General features: G+C 35.9%; 1 protein-coding gene across 4 annotated transcripts in view; it reads left to right on the forward strand.

Moving 5' to 3' along the window:
- Positions 1-23663, forward strand: part of LOC150083194 (protein Gawky-like) — a 295134-nt gene that overhangs the window by 234019 nt on the left and 37452 nt on the right. For all 4 annotated transcript variants that reach the window (XM_090377898.1, XM_090377901.1, XM_090377900.1 and 1 more), the window contains one exon: positions 16643-17523. In XM_090377898.1, the coding sequence (XP_090234024.1) occupies positions 16643-17523 (881 nt within the window). The remainder of the gene's footprint in view (positions 1-16642; positions 17524-23663) is intronic.

Genomic DNA, 23663 nt, shown 5'->3' on the forward strand with positions numbered 1-23663 from the left:
AAACTCATTACATCAGAAAATTGTTACAATGGATTTTGGAAAAAAATTATTCCAAATCTATTGAAGTGATGGAGCCATGGAAACATTTCTCATTTGTGGACTGCATCGGCTTTATTGCTCAAAGAAGCAAAAACCATCAAAATTAAATGCATGTTAGAAAAATTTATGGCCTGGTCAGTTCATTCAGGAAATATGGTCAAACCAGCAGAAAACGGAATCTGTGTAATTGTAGAACTTATTAAGGAGGGGAAGGTTTTGATGATATGACTACTGAAGCCCTCCTGAGTAGCACAGTTGGTAGAATCGCCTTGCCCCCCACACTGGGTGGAAAATACCTGAGTTCGAATCGAGTCATTGGTGGGAGGAATCTTTTTGATGATATGACTACTGAAGTTTTGATGATATGACTACTGAAGCCCTCCTGAGTAGCACAGTTGGTAGAATCGCCTTGCCCCCCACACTGGGTGGAAAATACCTGAGTTCGAATCGAGTCATTGGTGGGAGGAATCTTTATGGGTATTTTTCACAATGTGGCTGAGTTTGCTGATCCCAAGGTAGCACGAGTCTTTTCCCCCAGAAAACTGTATTTTCGTCCAGCACAACAGAAAATTGACCTTAGAACACAAAGCAGTTTTATAGACAACATACACAGAGCAACATGGCCTTTTGCCGGTGCTCATAATAAAAAAAAATAATAAAATAAATTTTAAAAAAAAATATGGTTACTGAAAACAAAGAATTACTGGTGGAAAAAGAGGCCGGCGAAGCGGATTTGGTGGAAATAACATTGGGGGTAAAGGTAAAATGCAGCCATTATCTGCAGGATGGAAGCATCCTCAACAATTCATGCTGAGGGAAATGGACCTTAGTCTGCCACGCTGGTCCAGTGTGGGTTGGCAGATCGACTGTATTCAGCAGTCGGGGCTTGAACCCCGGTCTACTCAAAGAGCGTGTGTTACTGCACTCCCGCTCCTGACCACTCGGCTACGGAGGCATAGCCGAGCAGTTAGAATCATTTTTTTTTACATTTGGGTACTTTTCTTCGCAAACATATTTCCAAAACTCTTTTATGATGATCTGGCTTTTAGGAAGATATTGTTTCACAATGTAATAATTTCATTTTCAAGTAATTTTCTCCATGTGAAAAATCACAAGCGTTTTTTTTTTTTTTTTTTTTTTTTTTTTCCCCTGCAATTTGTTTTGTATCTAAGTCAACATTAAATGGATAAGAAAATATATTGAACAATGTCGTCAATTGTTTTAAAATCACTGAATCTGGTTTCAAAATCATCCACCTTTCAATTTCAGAAACATTTCTCGCTATTAAATTCAAAAACAGGATATTTTTGCAAATGATCTTGCATATTGCAAAATGATGGAATTGTTTTTCTTTGAAATCCTTAGCCATTGCCAAAAATTGATATTTATATGCAGAAATGCTACTAATCATGTCACCCACATTTTTATTTTTTTCATTGTAATTCCAAATTCAGATCACTTAATTTACTGGTAAAATCTGCCTAAAAAGCCAGATCACACAACCACTCTGTATCTTGTACCTGCTGATAATCAACAAATTTTTTAATTTCATTCAGCAAATTTCGAAATCTCTGTAGAGACTTACTCAGTCTCTGCCACCTCACATCTGTGTGTAACATCAGGTTGGATTCATTTTCATCAAGTTGCCTTTTGAAAAGGCTCCTTTGAAGAGATTGTCCTCTGATGGAATTCATGATTTTGAAAGCTATATCTATAACACTTTTAGTATTTAATCTTTTGCTGGCTAACACTTGGTGGATGATACAGTGGTAACTAAGAAAAATCTGGGAATTCATAATCCTTTTGGCACAATGCGATGAATCCGTTAAGATGCCCCATCATTGCTTTAACTCCATCTGTTGTTATTGATATGAGTTTAAATACTAGTGATTTAATTTTTCAATAAAATTGAATGCATTAAATATATGAAGACTTCTAGTTCTTTCTTTTAACGAAACCATACCCAACAGTTCTTCTCTAGTAGCAGAATCATCGAAAACCATAAAAATGAGCAATTCAGCTGTATCACTGACATCTGTAGATTCATCCAGTTGTAAAAAAAAGGACACAATTAGCAATATGAGCACACAATTGTTCGCTCACATTTTACTCATTTTTTAGGCAGTTTAAAAGTGTTAGCCAGCAAAAGATGCTGGCTAACACTTTTAATTTCATTTTTGTTCTTAAAAATTTCAAAAAGAGAATCTTATTTCTAGAAATGAGTCTTTGATGAATTGCCCATCAGAAAATGGTTTGCATTTTTTGCAAGAAGATGATTCACCTTAAATGATACTACAGTTACTATTTTAGATTGTAAATTAGGTGTCACGAAGAAATTTTGTTGTGCGAATAATCTGAATTTAAGTTCTTTTAATTTAGTTTTTTCTAAGGTCACCATTAGGCGGAAAATCCGATTGGCATTTACCATGGAGTGCTTTTCTAAATTTACTTTTTTGGGTATAGCCACGGAAGCATTGCAAATCAAACAACATTTTTCTTTTATCATTACAAAAAAGTATTCTAGTTCCTGCTCTTGATGAAAATTATAAGTTTTACTTTTTTTTGTGGTATTCATTTTAAATCAAAGGATATTAAATCAACAGTATAAGTACTGTACTGTTATTAATATTAATAAGAATTCTACACATACACTATGCTCTCCACAATGTAACTGCATGAATTTTCACTAGACAAGTGTAGTAGCTGCACAGCGACAAGAATAGTCACACGGTTCAACAGATTTGTAATAAGCGTATGTGGTGGGGTGCATAATAATAATAATAATATTTAGATTTTGACTAATCTATTTTTTATATATATTTAAAATTCATCGTGACATGATCGACTGAAATTAAAGCCACAATCGACTGGTTGGCCACCCCTGGTATATATCATAGCAAACCCAACAGAGATCAAAAAGAAAAGGAATAAAAAACAAGCAAATATAATTCTGAAATAAGTAAAATGCAAAATTAAGCTAAAATTATACCAATTCCAGTTAAAGAAAAATTGAATGAATTGCAAATGGCCCTACTTGAATTTTAACGAAGAAAGTGTAATATAAAGATGAAAGGATGTGGCCAGAATATGAACTTCCTGTCGTGCTTTGTAGGAGACCATAATATGGGCTGATGGAAGCAAACACATCAAGGCTGTATCAGAGACCAAAAAAGAAGTTAGCTGTTAGTTCCCAGCAAATTTATAACTGTTAAAGTAACCCTGTGTATTTGGGGTGGGGGGGAGGTGTAAATAGGTCAAAGTAAACCTTACCCATGTGATTGGGAAGTTGGTAATTAAACAAATGATGCAAAGGTGAGAAATCAATAACTAACAAAGTAGTGTTGAAAAGACAACTTTTTTTGTAGTAGAAAAATAGTATCTTTAATATTGCTTTTGGGCAGCCTAATTGTGCATGAGATATAAGGTTTAATGTTTAAGAACAGCAAAAAGTAATTGGAAGAAGGGGAATATAGCAGTGCTTGGGCAGTCCGGGGTATTTTAGTATTTAGTATACAGGCTGTCCCCGACATACGTAAGAGATATGTTTCAGGACTTCTTATGTAAGTCGATTTTTATGTAACTCGGGAATGACTAATAAAATATTGCTACTATATCCCTGATATGCCAAAATTACAAAAACCATATAATATCCTAAGAAGGATGAAGAAAAATAGTTATATACGATAACAATTAAAAACATTATCTGGGGACAGCAGTGAAGTAGCCAGAGTGGCAATATGAAAGACAATATGAAAGGGGGGAAAAATGCGTTATTGTACTGTAGAAACAGGATATATATTTCATGTGCCTTGTAGGCTTTATAAAGGCTACTAAGGGAATCAAAACCAAAGTGAACATAATTAAGAAAATTGGTCTAAACCACACAATGAACCAAAGTCTATACTTCAGGTGATGAACTGAAGGTAACTTAAATGAAACTGAAGCATTAAGACACATTAATCACAGGATGTTGTAGGCTGGGTGAGGGTCAGGGAGGTAGTACGTGATGTGAACTCTTTGATCTTCATCTGTTTCCTATGCTTTTTTTGTCTCTTCGTAAATTTTGTGATAAGCTGATAAGCAATCTTGAACTTTTCTTTCTGTTTTCAAGAAACTTGTTTTCATCCATTGCATCAAATATAGAGAGACCTTCCTGAATTTTACAAAACGCTTCTACCATTTCCTTTAATTTGAACTGCTTCTTTTGTTGCCCTGATTCCTCAACGGATTCGGCTTTCCCTTGCTCTCTCAACTCTTTGCACGTTCAACTGGGCTAGGTCTTCTGTTGTAAAATCTTTGCCTCGTTCATCCACAGGCTCGTCTACATCTTTGTCCTCCAGGACCAGCTGCAACTCCTGGGCTAAGTTTTCAATTTCTTTGGTAACAGAAGACATCAGCTCATCTTTGTTGAAGCCTTTGTTTTTAAGTTCGGAATGTTTTAGAAGTTTTTCCTAAACTTTGCTCATACAAGTTGTCACATCATTCTAGGCCCTTGAAATGTTGCGTATTCCATCAAGGATGTTAAATGTCTTCCTCACTTGGCACAGATCTATCTTCCCTTGCTCTGTTACATTTACAGCCTCAAAAAATGTCCATATGTAATAAGTTTTGAATACCCAGAGAACGAAAGCTCCCACTTCGTGCTCAAACAAAACTGAACTGACTCTACAATCCAGGATGTAGAGACGAAGGGCTCGAGTGCAGTTCTTCAAAGAAATAGCCGATGGGACACAGTACATGTGGCTTGAATGCTGTGGGGATTTTTCTGAAGTGCTTTGGTGTAGTTCACCTGTCTCAGAAACATGTAGAATGTTTCTTCAGAACTTTTAAAGCAGAAAATCAAATGTTAACTCTAGTTATTTACCCAGATTCTAGTTACGCTGTAGGTTATTATCCCACATAGTTTTTATGGGAACAAAAATAAAAACTTATTGTTCCTTCATTCGACTTCAGTCTTAAAAATTATACATATATACGATTTTACAAAAAAAATTTACATAAGTCAGGGACTAACTGTATAATATTTTTACAAATATGAGACTAAATGTTAGAAAAGAAAATAAAGATGAAAACAAGACATAACTAACAAAATATAATACCCCCATGGTTAGCCAATCTGTGGGCACAGGCTTTCTACACCGTGAGACACGAAAGCAACTAGGGGATATTTGAATTTACAACATGTACATGCCTGAATGTAAAAAGATATTAGTCAGCAATTATGTTGTTAATATCATAATTTTTGCTTCAGGCTTTTTACTTCTTGTGAACATGGAAACGATCTGAATAGGTTCACTTAAAAGAAGTTTTCGACAATTTTAAAGTTTTTAAATTATTTGTGAATTGATGTATATTTATTTCGTGGTTTTAAGATTTTTTTGCAACAATTGTTTTTCAATTCTCATGGTAGCATGTGATATTGATTGGTTTTTGGGGGGTTGGTGGCCACTGACTTTCCATAGCTCTTCTCGTTGTGCTAAGTGAGATATGAGAATTGAATACAGGATGATTTTAATTAGTAGCTATTTTTAATTTGATTTATTTAATACTAAGCATGTGGTGTTGGTTCATAATTATAATAATACATTTATCTGCAATTGAGTGTAGAGAGAATTTCAGTCCTACTGAAAAGATATGGGTTTCCTCTTATAATTTAAGATTAATAATAGAACATATCGGGCTTCATTGCTCTTTCGAGTCTAATAAGTTTTTTATATTTCATGATATTCAGTGCTTTCGTAAAATAATGGTAAAGGAAGGCTGAAGGGAAACTATTACCAAGTAGTTTGTTATGGAGTAATTTGATATTATCTAAAAAAATGTTTGTTATTATATATGTTGGCAATTCTGATGCATTGAGAGAGTATTATATTTGAAGGCAACATTTTTTTTTAAATGTTGGAGTGCCAATGGGTGAAGCTGACTACATTAAAATTAAAAGCATCTCTTTTATTATATATGCTAATTGCAGTATGTGGGCCATTTATATTAATGTGCAAGTCTAAGTAATTAGTGGAATAGTCATTGTTATTAGTTTTCTCCAGAGTAAGTTCTGGAGGATAATATTTGACTTTTATTTTATTTATTTTAGAATTATATTTGTTTGGTTCTTTATTCCTTTTCTTTTTGGTCTCTGTCTGGTCGGCTATGATATATACGTCTGCTTGCTCTTTTCTGCTACATATATATCATAACAGAAACAGAGACTTTCTTGCTTTTTGCTATATTTCTTTTGGTTTTGGCTGCTGGACCTTGATGACATAGTTAAATCTTAGGATGTATAGCATTAAGTGCTATTTATTTTATTTAATTTTATGTAATCTTTTATTTTTCAGGCAAGTTTTATAATTTTTTCAATTGTAACTACATCTGACAGGTCAGCACCCCTACTCATCTAATTGTGTGCGTGCATACACTGGGTTTTCTGAAAAGAAAATTCAGTTTTATGTTTAAAACAACTCAACTTTACTCTTATTTTTACATAAAATATATTATAACTTTATCATTAATTTCCTATACATAGAATGAATAATTTGACCAGTTGCAGAGGATCCATTTCATGCCCCCCCCCCCCCTGAACTGGTCTACGCACTCCAGTTTGGGAAACTCTGCACTGTAGAAATAAACTCAGTTCAGCCTATTGCTATCAGATTGCAAGCATTGTCAGAAACTTTGAATATACATCTTACAAAATTCTCCAAGATCCAAACAACCTAACTTAACTCGGATCCCCAAGGGGCCTCTATTAAACCATCCTGGGACAGTTATTTCCTAAACTGGGGAAAGCACTCTGTTGCAAATGTCAACATACAACACCATAGTGCCCACACCCAAAATTATTTGTTTTATAATAACAATATATACTGATGGGTCAAAGTCTGATAATGAAGTAGGTGCTGCAGCCGTTTTCCCTCATAAAACCTTTTCCGTATCACTTCCCCCTGAATGCAGCAGCTATACAGCTGAATTAAGTGCCATCAAACTTGCACTAGAACATATTTTCCATCTATACATCCAAAAAAGCATGATATATACGGACTCCCAGAGTGCACTTATAGCATTACAGAATAATCTCCTGTCGTACCCTTTAATAAAGTTCATAAAATCCAAATTTATGCATATCTAGCAACTCCAGCAGATGGTCATCTTCTGCTGGATACATGAAATGAATGTGCAGACTATGCTGCCAAACATCCTTCACAGAATTATCACGTTATTATTTTCCAAGGTGCCTCCATAGCCAGGTGGGCAGGAGCAGTAGTGCGTAGCACACACTTCTTGATTAGACTGGGGTTCGAGCCTGTGAACACCAAATACGGAGGATGCGGAAAGATCAGGGAATGACCACTGCATATCCCCGGAGCAATATGGCCTTAGTTGCTAATGCTTCTAAAAACCAAACAACAACAATCTTGAATATTATTTTCCATATCCTGACTACAAATTTAATATAAGAAAAATATATAGGGAACAGTGGTCAGTTCAGTGGCAAGCTCAAACGCAAAATAAACTCTGATTAAAACCTCTACCGCAGTGTGAACCTCCAGCTTCCGCATAAACAGAAGTCTCATTCAGCTTTCTGCCAAACCTTAAAGAACCCCTGATGCTCGACCATATCATAAGTAACAATGCTAATCTGCTGGAGGTTTTCCACTTTATCAAACAGATAAAATTACATGATTATTTTTGACTGATGTCATAGTAATCACAATTCATGTGTATCATTCATACCACTGATAGGTGTAATATGGCCTATGTAGCCCTTTCACCAAAAAATGAATAACAACAACCACTACCAAGCACTAGCCGTCATATGCATCTATTAAGTTAATTCTTTTAGCTACTTTCTTAGCTTGGATAATGTCACTTTCTTCAATTTCTGCAATAATTTTTCATTGCATTGTACAGGTGTGCAATGTTTTGAAAATCTGACTTTTTTACAATCTGCATGTTGTATTCACTGGAAGAAATGTTGTCTTTCAACTGCACATTTAGATGAAGTATACAGTTATCTAAGGTACATCCAATTTTTTTTTTACTGACTTGCAATAATAGGCTTGCACTAGAATATATCTATCCATCCTTCCAAAAAAGCATAATACAAAGGGTACTAGGAAAGTTTTGCAATACAGCTTTGTTTATTTAATTTTTTCAAAGTAATTTCCTCTACATTCAATACACCTCTCCATCCTCCGAAACCAATCTTTAAACCAGTTCTGCCAAGTTTCACTAGGGAGTAAACCACACTTGTTGTCCCAAGCCCGGAGAAGGTCCTCATCACTGGAAAACCGCCTCCCTTTTAGCTTCATTTTCACATGCAGGAACAGTGCAAAGTCGCAGGGAGCAAGGTCTGGCCTGTAGGGAGGGTGCTCGAGAAGTTTCGGTCCTGTCGTGGTCAAATATTCGGTGCAGGCTTTGGCGCGGTGAGCTGGAGCATATCGTCATGGAGGTACCAGGTGTCCATTCTTGACTTTGGCCGCAGGTTCTTCAAAGATCCAATGACTTTAGGCAGGCATTGTTCAGTATACCACTTAGCTGTGACTGTCTTCTGCGTGTCCAAAATGACACGTTCCACGATTCCACTCGATTTGAAAAATACAGCTATCATTTTCTTCTTTATAGATCGGGATTTTCTGACAATTACGGGTGTGTCGTCATCATCAAAGACCCAAACTTTGTTTTGAGCCTTGGTCGGCAGATCGTAATAGTACAGCCAAATCTCGTCACCTGTCACGATGTTGTTCACATACCAAGATTCTCCCTTATCAAACTTTTTTAACATCTCCCAGCACCAAGTCACACGTCGTGTCATCTGCTCTTCAGTCAGTTGATGCGGCACCCAGAGAGAACAAAGTTTCTTCACGTGCAAATGATCTTGCAGAATCGAACGAATTGCTAGTGCATTTAGGCCCAAAGTATCCTCTATCTGTTGGTAGGTCACTCGCCTGTTTTCGTCAAGCATTTTCCTCACAGCAGTAACGTTTTCCTCCGTAACTGACGTTCGTGGCCTTCCCGGCCTCTCAGAATCCTCCAGAGTGAAATTTCCCCTTTGGAATTCTCTATACCACCTGAATATCGTTGTACGATGTGGACAATCATCATCTAGTGCAAGAGTCATTTCTTCTAAGCACTGGTCTATGGTTAAACCACACACGAAATTATACCGCAAAACTGTCCTTATCTCATTTCGTGACCACGATGCCATCGCAAGCACTTTACACTCTCACTACTAATGAATAACTGAGCCCATTGACTTGGCGCGGCGGCTACTATGCACGTATGAACATGTCTCAACATGCAGCAACAAGCAGCTTCCTGTGATTCATTGTTGCGTCATATTGCAAAACTTTCCTAGTACCCTTTGTATATATGGACTCCCAGAGTGCACTTATAGCATTACAGAATATCTCCTCTTGTGCACATCCTTTAATAAAGTTCATAAAATCCAAATTGATGTATATCCAGGAACTCCATAATTTTCCTTGACTTTCTGAAGGAACGTAACATTCCTTCAGAAAGTCAAGGAAAATTTGAGACATCATCAATGCATTTGTGTTGCTGTTATATTCAGCTGGTAGGTTTTTCGTTCTTTATAAATTCAGACACATGGATGCTTACTTTTCCCAATTACAAAAGGTGCTTTTTTTTATTCGTGTTATATTGCACATAAGAACAGCTATTCTTTCTGCTTTTTTCCAGCTGTAAAATGTTCATTTATGAATAATAAAGCATGCTCAGGCATTGTTCTGAAATATACAGTTTCATCAGTGTTGAAAATACAGTCAGGACTAAATTCTTCCAGTAAATTAGGTAAGACATTTTCTACCCATTTTTATGGTCAACCTGTATCCAAGTCTGATTTTACTCCATGAAGTATTCTGTACACAATGTTGCCCTCTCTCTCCTCCTCCCTTCCACCTGCTTAACCACCCATCTGTAGGCTTAAAATATTTTAATCCGTGCTCATTTGCAAATTCTTTGCCTTTTCAAATAGGATATTTCTATTGATAGGAGCATTTCTTTAATCTTGCATTTGTGAATCGTCTCATTTGTGCTTCTTTCACAAGTTCATTCTTTTTACAACTTTTTTTTCTTTTCCTGTTCAGATTGTCATTCTTGTCACTTCTATTCTTTAAAAGTTTGTACAAAAGAGGCTGTAAACACCATGTTTTGAAGTAGCTTTTCTCTGACTACACTTGCTTTAAAGCCTCATAAGCACTTAGAATTTTGTTCTTTTCACCCAAACTTAAATTTCTAATTCTAAGAAAAAATAAATCACCGTTCAATTCTCAGTGGAGGTCAGTTGCAAACTAAACTCAAGTCTATTCACACTGAAAGCAGATACAGTACCTCACATGTGCACGGTGAGGTCACATGATAATTATAAGAACTTCAGATATTGGGACAGTGTAATTAATCACCAGTAACATCGTACATATGTACAGTAGTTGTTAAAATTTACAATAGTGGGTTAAATTGCACCTTTTTCCCAACTGTATGATCTAATAGCCAAAAGCATCGTTTTCTTGGTTGTTCACTTGCTTTTGTTTACAGGCACTCTCCTGCTTTTCTTGAAGGCTACAATGCTCGTTACATGACTGTAGTCATGTAACGAGCATTAGAAGTTAAAAGATATTGCTTTCACAAAACAAGGAATGAGGTCATAAACATTATTTGGTGTGGTCAAGGTTGTAAACAATCAAGTTATTTCTGACTTATACATGATTTTAGGTGTTCTGGAAGACTTATTTCTCTTAATTGAAATGAAAAATGGTAAAAGTAACTGGAACTATGTCATAAAGCTTCAGAATATAAATACATTATAATATAAATGGTTTTGGATTTTCATTTTTGATTATAACACAAACAGCTGTTAACCAGCATTCATTGTATTTATTTTATATTTTCTGCTCCAAGAAATTAGGGTATAAACATTTTTAGCATAGGTGCCACTGAATGTAGAAAAGAAGAATGTAGTCATAATTTCAGGAAATTGTGGTTTTTAAATATTTCCTGTAGGATCCCTAAAGTGTAATATATAAAAATGTTCAGTTTGCATTACGTATTATGAACAAATTAATAAAATTATGAAAACTGGAAAACTTCTGAATAACCGTTACATACAATATGGTTATAATAGGTATACATCATATTGGCACTGTAGGTGGCAAGCCATGAATAATCTAGGGATAAAATTAGCAGTAGACATTTTCTAGTTCAGAATGATGGGTCCCAGTGGGGGATTTGTATGAGCATTTAGCTTATCACGCTAGTAAGATGGATGCTACTACAAAACAAAGCAGTTCTAATGAGATACCTGACTCAGCTAGTTTACTTTGTAAACTAGCTGAGTCAGGTAGCTCATTACAACTGCTTGTTGGAAATATATAAAATTTATTTTGTGCATGTTATTTATGTTATAAATATTATGGAAATTATTTTGGTAAAAGGATCCTCCTCTATGTTTTTAAAACAGCAGTACTCCAAGTACAGCCATGATGTCACTGCTGTTTTGGTAAATAATTTACATGTGCACACATGCTAATAGTTTGCAATATACAAATCATGAATTTATTATTTAAAATACTTTTAAATTTGTATACACAGTAAAACTTTTTTTTTTTTTTTTTTTTTTTTGCTAATATTATGTGAGAAAATACTTGCTAAAAGTGAGATTTTGGGCTCAGAAATATTGTTTGGTCTATACTGTGTGGTGGGGGGGGGAAGAACTCTTTTACCAAAAAAAACAGTAACACATTGATTGTACTTAGAAAGGGCTGCTATTTAAAGAACTTATGAAGAGGACCCTTTCCCAAAATGAGTTGCACAAAATGATGCAGTTTGGAGAAACTGGTTCTTTATCTGTAGCACTTGATGGAGGACTCAGCATAATTGCAACAGCTATAGTTGACAATCTCTGTTGTTCTGGCCACTGGACATTTGCAACCATTAGATATTCCATGAATAACAGGCTGCAAAGTACTTCAATCCTTCTAGTGTTTTCCTTTCAAGATCCATGTTGTGCCAGTTAACACAGTGTTACTTCCACCAGTGTGCCAACTTTGCTGTACTGTTTCTGGCTAGGATGGAAGTAGATGATGTGACCATAAAATATTTTGTGGACTGATGAGATTCATTTCCTGTTAAGTGTGCTGGTGTAAATGCCGATAATTAGCTCGTCTGAGTTCACTCAAACTTCATAATGGACCATTTTTCTTGAAGGAAGGTTGAGCACATGGTCCCAAAACATATACTGTTTTGAGTTTACACTACTTTGATCTTCAACACTATGATTCGTTACAAGTGACTCATCTTTGTTGGCATACTTAAAGAGCTGTTGTGACAAAGTACTTGAGTGATGAGGACCAACAAAAAGAAAATTAACACTCGCTGCTTCCTTACCCAAATATGCATTATTGGGTTTTTAATCCACTTGGAGGGAGAACTGTCCTAGTTTTTAGAACTTTTTTTTTTTAATAATTTGACAGAAATAAAATCAGACATGTTTGTCAAGCAACTCAGCAGACACTGATTAATTCAGTCCTAGTAAGAAAAAAGCCTAGAGATGCTACCCTTTCCGATCCATACTGACTCAATCCCATGGTTTTCTGGGTCAAAAAAGGTTATTGTAAAAACCAGCAGCAAACGCATCAAATGGCTTGGCTATAATCCAAAGCCAAATCAGTTCTTGTCTGATGATATCCAGACATCAGTTAAGTGATTCAGAGCATGTATTATTATAAGAGAAGCAAGACTGTTTTAAAACATAATGTGAGATTGCTTACCAAAAGATTTAACTTTTTACTGATTTTGTTTTAATCACCCTTATGATTTTCTTAAGAGCAGTAGTTTTAAAGCCACTTTAGGATCTTACCTCTATGTACTCTGAAGTGCCATTGCAGTCAGTATTGCCAAAATGGAAAGTTCTGAATGTTGAAAAAGCACGGTGCATGATAAGAGTTGGTACAGTTTTGTTCAAAACCCTGTTTTCGTACAAAACACTGGACCGACAAGGTTTTTTATAAGTAGCAAATAAATAAATAAATTTTCTGTTTATACTCTGGCACGACAACCAAAGTCAGTAGAGTTTACAATAAATCACCAATACAAATATTTATCGTATTTAGTAGTCAAGGGCTTGAACCCCGGTCCACTCAAGGAACGCGTGCTGTGCACTAGGCGACAAAGTGTGCAGTTAGGAGTTTGCACGTTGTTCCTGTGTAGTCCATGGAAATCAACCAAACAAGCGGAGAAGTGATGTTGCACATGTGATATAGTAGAGGGTGCTGTGCAAGTGATTCACTGTATTGCAATTATTAACTCTGTGCCAGGATGCTGAGAATCAATATGGGCAAAATGTTATCCACTAATATCTCAGACTAATTTCTCCAACGAGATTTTGGAATTCCAACAATTTCACTTGTATTCTTTTCGTGGATATAAAATACCTCACCAAAACTGAGTGATTAATCAAATCACTCGGGCTTGAGTGATTTGATTAATCTACCACATATTTTGCCTCAGATAAACAGATACATATTTTGCCTCACATAAATCACTCATTACTTCACAAAATGCAAATGTAGCCAGTACATTCACAACTATACTTTCATTTTGTTCTTGCACGTGTGAAACTTTTCGAGAATAAGTTTCGTATGATGGTAGATGTGCAATTACTGATCTAAGTGAATGGTTATGCTTGATACTATGGAAAGCTAGCAATCCTTGTGCAGTGAGACGTTTTCGTTCACCATTTACATCTTGTTGTTTTGTCATGAAAGAAGTTAGTTTACGGCTTGCACTTTTTTTCTGCAACTGCTTCTTTGTGCTTCTTTTTAGCAGTGTGCTGTGTAATATCTGAACGACCACCATGTTCAAAAGAAAATTCAGCTGTACAAACAGTGCATAAAACTTTACCATTAACATGTGACTTCCAGTTAGGAAAGGGAATTCTTGTTTTAACGTGTCCGTGAAACTTTCACTCGGGCATCTCACAACCTATTGTCAACAAACTGAATTTATAATTAATTACTAGACTCTTCAAATAATGTTACTGAATTTACATCACCATGCACACATCGATACTTTGAAAAACACCAGAGAAAACACTAAATTCATTCACGTGTCTGTTGCGTCAGCCATGCTACAAACAAAAGTTGACTGTCGTATTCTCAACTGTCTTGTGCATTATAATGCCACTTGTGGAATCTATGCGAAAACCATCTGAATCATATCTTACTGGATTATAGTGTCCATCTATTTGAAATAGGGTAAGCCTCTTACTAATTTGCAAAAAATTGCATAGTTAGGTTAGAGATTATAAAAAAGAGGAGAAATGGGAAGCGTTTTTTTTTTAAAAAAAAAACGATAAATTTGGCGTTCTGTTTCCATTTTCTTGGGACAATGGTATCGGTGGCTGAAAAGGGGGACAATCCTGTTAAAAACAGGATGTCTGGTCACCCTACCCTGGTCCGAACTGGGTCTACTGGTTCTAATACACTAAGTAAATTAGGGTTAATTTATGCATTTTATTTGGTTCTTGCTCATTTGGTCCTAATATCCTGTTGTTCCATTATCCGGAATACATAACTCCTTATATGGCCCTGCATAGAAAAAGCCTTTTACACCACATGGTGCTTTGTCATCTTAAAAGATTTCCATTCCCTTAACCTGAGTTTCCTTTTGCCATTTTTCATCCAAAGTTTCCTTTGACACATTATTCTGTTTGTTATTGGGAGTTTCTCTTTCGAACCTATACAGTCTCTACTCAGTGCCACTTTATTTGCAATAAGAATCCAAAATTATTCCTGTCACTCTGGATTCACACCTTTCTGCTTACTTTGCCATCAGTTTTTCTCAGAATATGAGCTTCATTAAGAGACTACTAAAGATAACAATAAATAACATGGAATTATGGATGATACAAAACAGATACATACTATCCAAGCAGAAGTTTACTCTGTTCACTTAACAAGCATAAGATGCATTGTGAATAAAAAAACTGCAGCCATTATCAACCCACTGCAGAATGGACGCCTCCTCAGCAATTCATGCTGAGCAAAATGGACCATAATCTGACACGCTGGTCCAGTGCAGATTGGCAGATCTACCGTATTTAGTTGTCAGGAGCTTGAACCCCGGGTTTACTCAAAGAGCGTGTGCTACTACACTCCCGCTCCTGACCACTCAGCTATGGAGGTGAATAGTGTATGTATTCATCTCATAGGCCTAATATTTGATAGCAAATTAAACTTCCTAGAACGTATTAAATATCCATTGTCTACTTGCCTAGAAAACACTCACTCACTCCAGGCCACATCTGCTGCAGCGTGGGGTTGCAGATCGTTACACTCTTCTCTACTTGTATATTGGTCACTCATCACATCTCATCTAGACTACAGCATAGTTGATGATTCTGATAAGAGAGAGAGAGAGAGAGAGAGAGAGAGAGAGAGAGAGAGAGAGCTTATTCAGCTCTCAGGATTGCCCTATAAGGACATTTGCTTTCAGCAATGAAGAAAATATTCTCTAGAGCAAACATCAGTAGTCCAACAACTACATATTGCTCATAATCAAAATTATTCCCACATTGCTAAAATTTATACTGATGTTTCAAAGGCTGACAGTGAAGTTGGTGCAGCTGTTATTATCTTTAACATGACTATTTCTCTATCATATAATATGGCAAATTCAATCACATAATGAGCTTCTACAATTAAAATCTGCATCACAATTGTGGCAGTTCCACTTTCATCTGAACAGACAAGAAAAAAGTTAACCTGGCCAGAGCCAGAATTTGAACATATGCAACTTACCATTTCCTGCTCACAGAAAATGATCCTACCCAGCAGTATGTACATACTGCCACATTCCCTTTTAGCCTATACTCATTGAATGTGCCTTATACGATTAACACTTAATTGTCCTCTTCAGTTTTTTTCTCTAACCTGCAACAAGCTCTATCACTCTGCCATGACATAGGAGATAATGTTATTTAAACATTTATAAAATTGTATAACTGCCTCTTAACTTATCCTTGTGATCCCTGAGCAGCAATAACCATATTGAGGAAACTATACTGTTTATTAACATGATCATGTTTCCTATAGTTTCCTAAAGTTTCATTATGAATAGCAAAAGCATGTTCATCACAACAGTGAACTAAATATCTCCATTCAGTCTGCAGTGCTTCTGTCAGTCAATGCAGCAATTTAAGTCGGTATCCAGTCAAATATCTTAAATTGCTTGATTGACTGAAAAGAGATAAACAGCAGATGAAACTCTGGTTGAAACTCTGGTTGATGAATTAGACAACTCTTATATGATCCTTTTTAAAAAATTGTATTAAGATATTTTACAGTTATTAAAGATTTTTAATAATTTATAAAACCTCCATTATTCAATTTTTAAATGAAATACATAGTCATTCGTCACCTTCTGATTGTTAATTAATTGCACATGGTGCAGCTAACACTAATTTCATTCTTGTACTGCTGGCTTTTAAAAACAGTTTGTTAATTAACTGATTTCTTATTTAGACTTATGTTTTAAAGAAATATGCATTTACGTGTTTTGTCTGTAAAAATTGTTTTTTTTATTTCAGCAACAACTACAGCATCAAGCTGTTCAGCATCCTTCCATCCATACTCTTCAGCCATCCTCTGCAGAACTTTTTAAACCTAATCTAGATACTATGTCTGGATTACATACAGACATTCGTGATTTGTCACTGAAAGAATCTCCTTCTCAAATTCATTCTCGCCTTAATCAGTGGAAATTACCCTCTTTTGAGAAAGATGATGGACCAACTGTAAATAGTTCAACTGCAAATCATAACCCTAGTAATAATGGTGTAACAACTGATTTTAGTCGTGCCCCAGGATCACTTTCTAAGCTTTCAACTTCCAATTCTCCTTCATCCATTTCAAACCCCTCCTCTAGCCTTCACCCTTTACTGAGTCAAGGTGACAGTGCTTGGTCTAGTCTGTCACGTCCTCAGGGTGATTCTGGTGGTTGGCCAGATACTCCTACTTCTGGTGTGAATGATACCTCAACAAGCAGCACTAACAGTACTGGCACTTCAAGTTCATCGGTAGCTACTCTTCCCACAACAATTGGTAATAGTGTGGTTGTGACCTCTGAAAACAAAGAATCTTCTCCCTCACCCACTACAACTGGTCCTGTAACAAGTTCTTCCCATTCTACATATAACCTCAGTGATCTGGTTCCAGAATTTGAGCCTGGAAAACCTTGGAAAGGAACGTCTCAGTTAAAAAATGTTGAAGATGATCCCCACATTACACCTGGAAGTGTTGCACGATCTCCACTTTCATTAAATACTATTAAGGATACAGACCTATTTAACTGGACTTCAAAAACTAGCCCAGCCACAACAAGCAGCAATGATAGTTTAGTGTCATCATTAGCATCTCTGACATCAAGCACGTGGGTCTTCACACCACCGACTTCAGCTGTACATAACAGGTATTTTAATTATTACTAATTTAATATACCATTGGCACTAGTAAGTTCTTTATTAGAGCTATTGTTTCATCCTTTGTTATGGATATTGTCTCGTGTAATACTTGTGTAAATAGCATGTTTGAATTTAGATATTATGATTTGCATTCAATTTAAAATTGAGTATTTTTTATGGGAAGAGCACGGCATAAGGGTTCCATAAATATCCATGTGCTTATTTTATACCCAGTGGATGTACAAGTTTCTATAATCTTTTAGAAAATGTGCATTGTTAGTTTAAGATTGTGTAATTGCTTAAAATTAATTTCTTCTACATTTAAGCAAAATAGCAAAACATCACTAAATGTTGTTCATTTTGTAAGTAAAATCCCCATAGTTAAGCATAATTGCATAGAGGCATGTGTTGCAAAAAAAAAAATAATAATAATAATAATATCATATCCATTCCCTCTAAAAGTTTGTCTGGTTCCTCCTTGAATTTACTTAAGCTATCAACTTCCACAATGACAGTTGAAAGTTTGTTCCAGCAATCAACTACCTGCTGGCAAATTCAAATTTCTGCACATCTGTTCTACACCTGTCTTTCCTAAATTTAAATTTATGCCCCCTCAGGTTAGTAATCTGAGCAAGCAGAAGAATCCATCAGAATTTTGAGCATGCTCAACCCATTCAAGGCTTTGTACACTAACCATAGTTGTTTTTAGCACCATAAAAACGGATCTCCAGCCACTGCAATTTGCAGAACTTAAGCCTTTCTTGGTAAGAGGACCCTCTTCATGGCCCTCGCCAATCTTGTTGCCCTTCTCTGTACTCGCTGAAGCAACTCTACATCCTTCCTAAAATTAGGCCTCCAGATCTGTATGCAGAACTCAAAGTGTGGCCTGACCATTGCCTTACAAAAGGATAATCACCTGCTTTTCCCTACTAGCAAAATTCCTGTGTATCATTGACAATACCCCATGACCTGCTCTGGCAGCCCATCTGCACTGCTCAGAAAATTTCATATCTGACTGCACATTTCTCCCAAGTCTTTTTCATTTTATACCAACCTTAGTCTAGTACCACACAGTTGGTATTTCTCTGGGGTTACTTCTACCCATATGCAGTACTTCATATTTGTCAATGTTAAACTTCAGTTGCCACTTCTCAGTCCATCTACCCAACTTTTCTAGATCCTGTTGCAGTAGCACACTGCCATTCCTGTCATTAACAACCCTGCCAACCTTTGTATCATCTGCATACTTGGACATTATGCCTGATATACCTTCATCAATATCATTGATAAATATGCAAAACAACAGGGGGCCCAACACTGAACCCTGGGGGACTCCACTAGTAACATTAGTCCATGAAGAGCAGTGTCCTTCATCATTTGTATAGAACTTCTCCAGCACTATGAGAGTGAAGGAGAGGTTTTTATTTCACACATAGTCACAGGGGACGAAACCTGGTCCACCATTATGACACTGAAACAAAAAAAGTTGACGGAGTGGCACCATCAAAATTCACTGTGCAAAAAAGTTCAAAAGATAGCCTTCTGTTGGTAAAGTCATGATGACAGTGTTTTGGGACAAAGATTGGGGTCTTGCTTGAGGACTTCTTGGCACTCAAGAAGTCTTGGATGCTATATAAGCTTACTTTCTTACATCGTGTGCCTTTGCTAATGCTAATTGTCATTTTCTAGTTCATCAAATCCAAGTTCTCTTCCAATATTTGTTATTTCTTCTATAACAGTTTTTTTCTTCGAAACCACTACTATTTGTAGAATGAAGCAAAATGCGCTTCCACACATGTTCTTTGCAGTTATTTGTTGTCAAGCATGCCAAATATTTTCTATTGCACGTCTGATGTTATGATTTTTCCAAAACTCTTAAGGAAATTGCATTGTCTCCTGTAGTTTTAGCAGTTGCCTGTTCACATGTTTTTCTTATGTAGTAGGCCTTAGATGTTGTAATTGTCCCTTGATCCATGGGCTGAACAGAGATGTGTTTGGTAGCAAAAAAATGATTTTTACATTTTCACATAATGACAGAGTGTAGCTGGAAGACCTGGAGCATTATCTATAATTAGTAGTACAGTAAATCCCCGCTATTCGCGGTCGCTGATTTAATATAAAATGAAACCTAAAAATGTGAATTTTAAAGTTTTGAACATTTCCAGTCATAAAAAATATGCCACCCAACACCATACCACTATTACAACCCCTAGACCAAGATGTGATTGCTGCATTTAAGTCCTGCTACGTTAGAAGAACTTTTACTGGCTTAATTGAAAAAATGGAAAGGGAGTCATCAGTTGATAAGATAAGAGCATCTACAATTAACGCATGTTGGCAAAAATTGTGGCCAGAAGTGGTTGCTAAAACAATCCCCAATGTCAATGAACTGGTTGCCGATATTGTAGCAATCACACAGGGAATAGAAGTCGGGGCTTTGAAAACATTGATGCAACAGACATTCAGGAACTTACTGTAGCTCGTGCAGATGAACTTACAATAGAAGAGTTGTATGAATTAGTGACAGGGTCAAATGAGAACGAAATATCCTGAGGAGGAAGATTTCAACATTGTTAGACCAGAATTAAAATCAGAAAAGGTGGTAGAAATGGATCCTAATTTGGAAAGAAGCATGAAGTTTAAACAAAACCTAGAATAATTACTCTTGCCTTACACAGAAATCCAAAAGGAGCTTAATTAAAAAAAAAAAAGAAGAAACAAACTTCAATTAAGAGTTATTTTTTGCCCAGCAACCCATATTCTTGATATGTTTTTGAAAGATTTGTTTGAAATTTCTAATAAATGTTCATCATCATCATCATCAGCCATTTTCAATCCACTGCAGGATGAAGGCCTCTCCAGCAACTTTCTAGTTCCTTCTGTTCTGAGCACTGGCCATCCATTTACTACCCAAAAACTCTTGAATTTCTTCTATCCATCTCCGCCTTTGTCTTCCAGCATTTCTTCTAGCTTCTCTTGGGTACCATTCTGTTATTTTCTTAGTCCATCTGTCATCATGTCTTCGAGCTATGTGTCCTGCCCAAGACCATTTTAGTTCTTTAGTTTTGATAAGAATGTCCTTTACTTGAGTTTGCTGCCTAATCCATGTGTTTCTCTTTTTATCTAACAGTCTGATTCCCAATATAATTCGTTCCATTCTTCGCTGTGTAATTCTCAGCTTCTCTTCCATTCTTTTGGTGAGTGCCCAAGTTTCACTTCCATAAGTCATGGTGGGGAGTATACATTGGTTCATTATTTTACGTTTCAGACAAAGTGGGATATTGCTCTTCAGTATGTGACTATATTTCCTGAATTTTATCCATCCAAAATTTATTCTTCTCTTGACTTCCAGCCATTTATCATTATTGCAGCTAATAACTTGTCCCAGATAAGTATATGACTTCACCTTTTCAATTACTGCTCCTTCAATCATTATTTCCCTTTCTGTGGCATACTTGTTCATCATTACTTTTGTTTTAGCCATATTCATCTTTAGTCCAAAATCCTTACTAACTGTGCATAACTGATTAAGATTTTCCTGTAATTCTTTGGGATCATGGCTTATGACCACAATGTCATCTGCAAATCGTAAATGGTTTTGGTACTCTCCATTCACATTGACTCCTTTCTGCGACCAGTCTAATCTTCTGAAAGCTTCCTCAAGGGCAGCAGTAAACAGCTTCGGAGATATTGTCTCCTTGTCGAACTCCTTTCTCGATTTTATATTTCCTACTGTCTTTGTCTAGTCTAATAAAGGAGGTAGCATTCTCATATTTTCTTCAAAATCATAATATATGCGGTATCTATGCCTTGTCTTTCCAGTGCCCGAAACATTGCCTTATGCTGTATGGAGTCAAATGCCTTTTCATAATCCACAAATGCCAGGCATAATGGTGTTTTATATTCATTTGCTTTCTCCATTAGTGTTATAAATGTTGTAATAAATGTTACATTTAATATTAAATTGTTTCTCATTTTCATTTCGGTACTTTATGCTTGTATTTCACTGTGTGCTGTCTGTTTTTCTATGTACATAGTCATATTATATAGTATGAACCAGAGCTATAATGCTCAATATGTTCTACATTGATATCAATATTTGTAAAAGAATAAGAGAAGTTTACCTCAATATGATACGTAGAACACTTCCATATGATACTCTCCAAAAATTAAAATGAAAACAATTAAAAAATCGGAAATCTTACATACTTACTGTAATGTAAGATTTCCGATTTTTTAATTGTTTTCATTTTAATTTCTGGAGAGTATCATATGGGAGTGTTCTACGTATCATCTTGAGGTAAACTTTGTAAAACCTCTTTTACAAAGTAGTCATTATGTAGGTACATATAATACATACATAGTCAAAATTTAGACTAGTTTTTCTTATATATTTCATACTTTGGAATGGAACCCTTCTATTACTATAGGTGCCTTAACTCAGTATTCGCATTTTTGGTATTTGCACCATTTCCCAGGAATGTAAACCCCTGTACAGTTAAACCCCCGCTATTCACGGGGGTTTACTGTACTTTGAATTAGATGTTACTTTCCTTGCAATATTTTTCAACAACTGGGCAAAAATAGATTGAAAACCAGTCAGTGAATACAGCTTAGGTCACCCATGTTTTCTCATTTGATCGCCAAATAACTGGAAGTGATCTATGGTTGTAGCCTTTTAAAGCATGAGGATTTGGAGACTGATAAACAAGCACCGGTTTCAATTTAAAATCACCTTGAGCATTGCCTCCCATTAAAAGTGTTAGTCGATCTTTAGGCACTTTAAATCCAGATCAAGTTTTTTCTTTCTTAGAAATGTAAGTTCTGAAAGGCATCTTTTTCCAGAAAAACCGGTTTCATCCACATTAAATATTTGTTAATCAATGTATCCACCATCTTCAATTATTTTTTTTAAAACATCAGGATATTTAGATGCTGCATCCTCATATGCACTGGCTGCCTCACCGGTAATTTTAATATTATTCAGCTGAACTCTATTTTTAAATCAATCAAACCAACCAACACTTGCACTGAGCGTTTCTTCTACTTCATTATTTTTTTCTTTCACTCTCTTAAACAAATTTAAAGCTTTTGTCTGAATGGCTGCTTTGCTAAGGGGAATGTATTTTTGATTGCAATCATCAATCCATACAGTTAAAAGAAGCTCCATTTCTATCATAGTAATACTTCTTGTAGATGTTTGTGAACCACAAAAAGCTGGTGCAACTTTACATTTTTCTTTTAATTTCCCACCCTTTTTTTATAACATTCTGTACTGTAGATTCAGGCATTCCGACATCTTGTCCTATTTTAGAGTGGCTATGACCATGTTTATGTCGTTCAATCACAAATTTTTTGCTCTAATCTAATAACTAGCCACTTCTTCTTTGCGCTCGTAGTAGTGTTTTTATCTGAAGGAATCTTCCTTTTGTCCATTTTGTTAAGGGCACTCCTTAAAATTATTAAAACAAATCACGAAAATTAAAGTATATAACGACAGGCAGTAGCACATGCACACCCGAAGATAAACAAGTGCAGACTGAAGTAGCAGCCTCACATTAACTGAATTTTGGTTCACATTAAATGTGACCTGGTATTATACAATTCACACTAAATTTAATATTGCATTAATCGCTACTTAGCTGTATACTGTATACCGTAACCCCTGTACAACACGGTAGTTAGGTTCCTATAAAATCTCGTGCAATGCGAAACAGTATTATACAGGACTAAGAACCAATGCAAAAAGAGGGTTACGTTCCAAAACCTAACAAATAGTAATAACTGAACAGACATCTTACAAACTATGATACATATGTGTAAGATAATATACATTCATTTAATTTTCTTCCTCTTTATCGCTGCTAGCAATGATCAAACGAGAGCATTTTCTCTGTTTTGGAATACAGTAGTTAATAGATTTCGCCATTACTTTTGAAAAAGTAGAAGTAAGTGCAATGGGACAATAATTGGATGGAAGGGATTTGTTACCCTTTTTAGGAATGTCTGGATATGAGCAAATTTCCAGGCAGAAGGGAAAGCACCTGTGGAATAAGAAAGTGAAAAAAGGCAACACAGAACAGGAGTGAGCACAGGTTTTGAGAGCAAGTGGAGAAATATCATCAGGACCTTCATCCACAAGGTAGAA

Source organism: Mastigoproctus giganteus, chromosome 7, assembly GCF_048544385.1.
Source record: "Mastigoproctus giganteus isolate SK-2022 chromosome 7, ASM4854438v1, whole genome shotgun sequence".
Lineage (NCBI taxonomy): Eukaryota > Metazoa > Arthropoda > Arachnida > Uropygi > Thelyphonidae > Mastigoproctus > Mastigoproctus giganteus.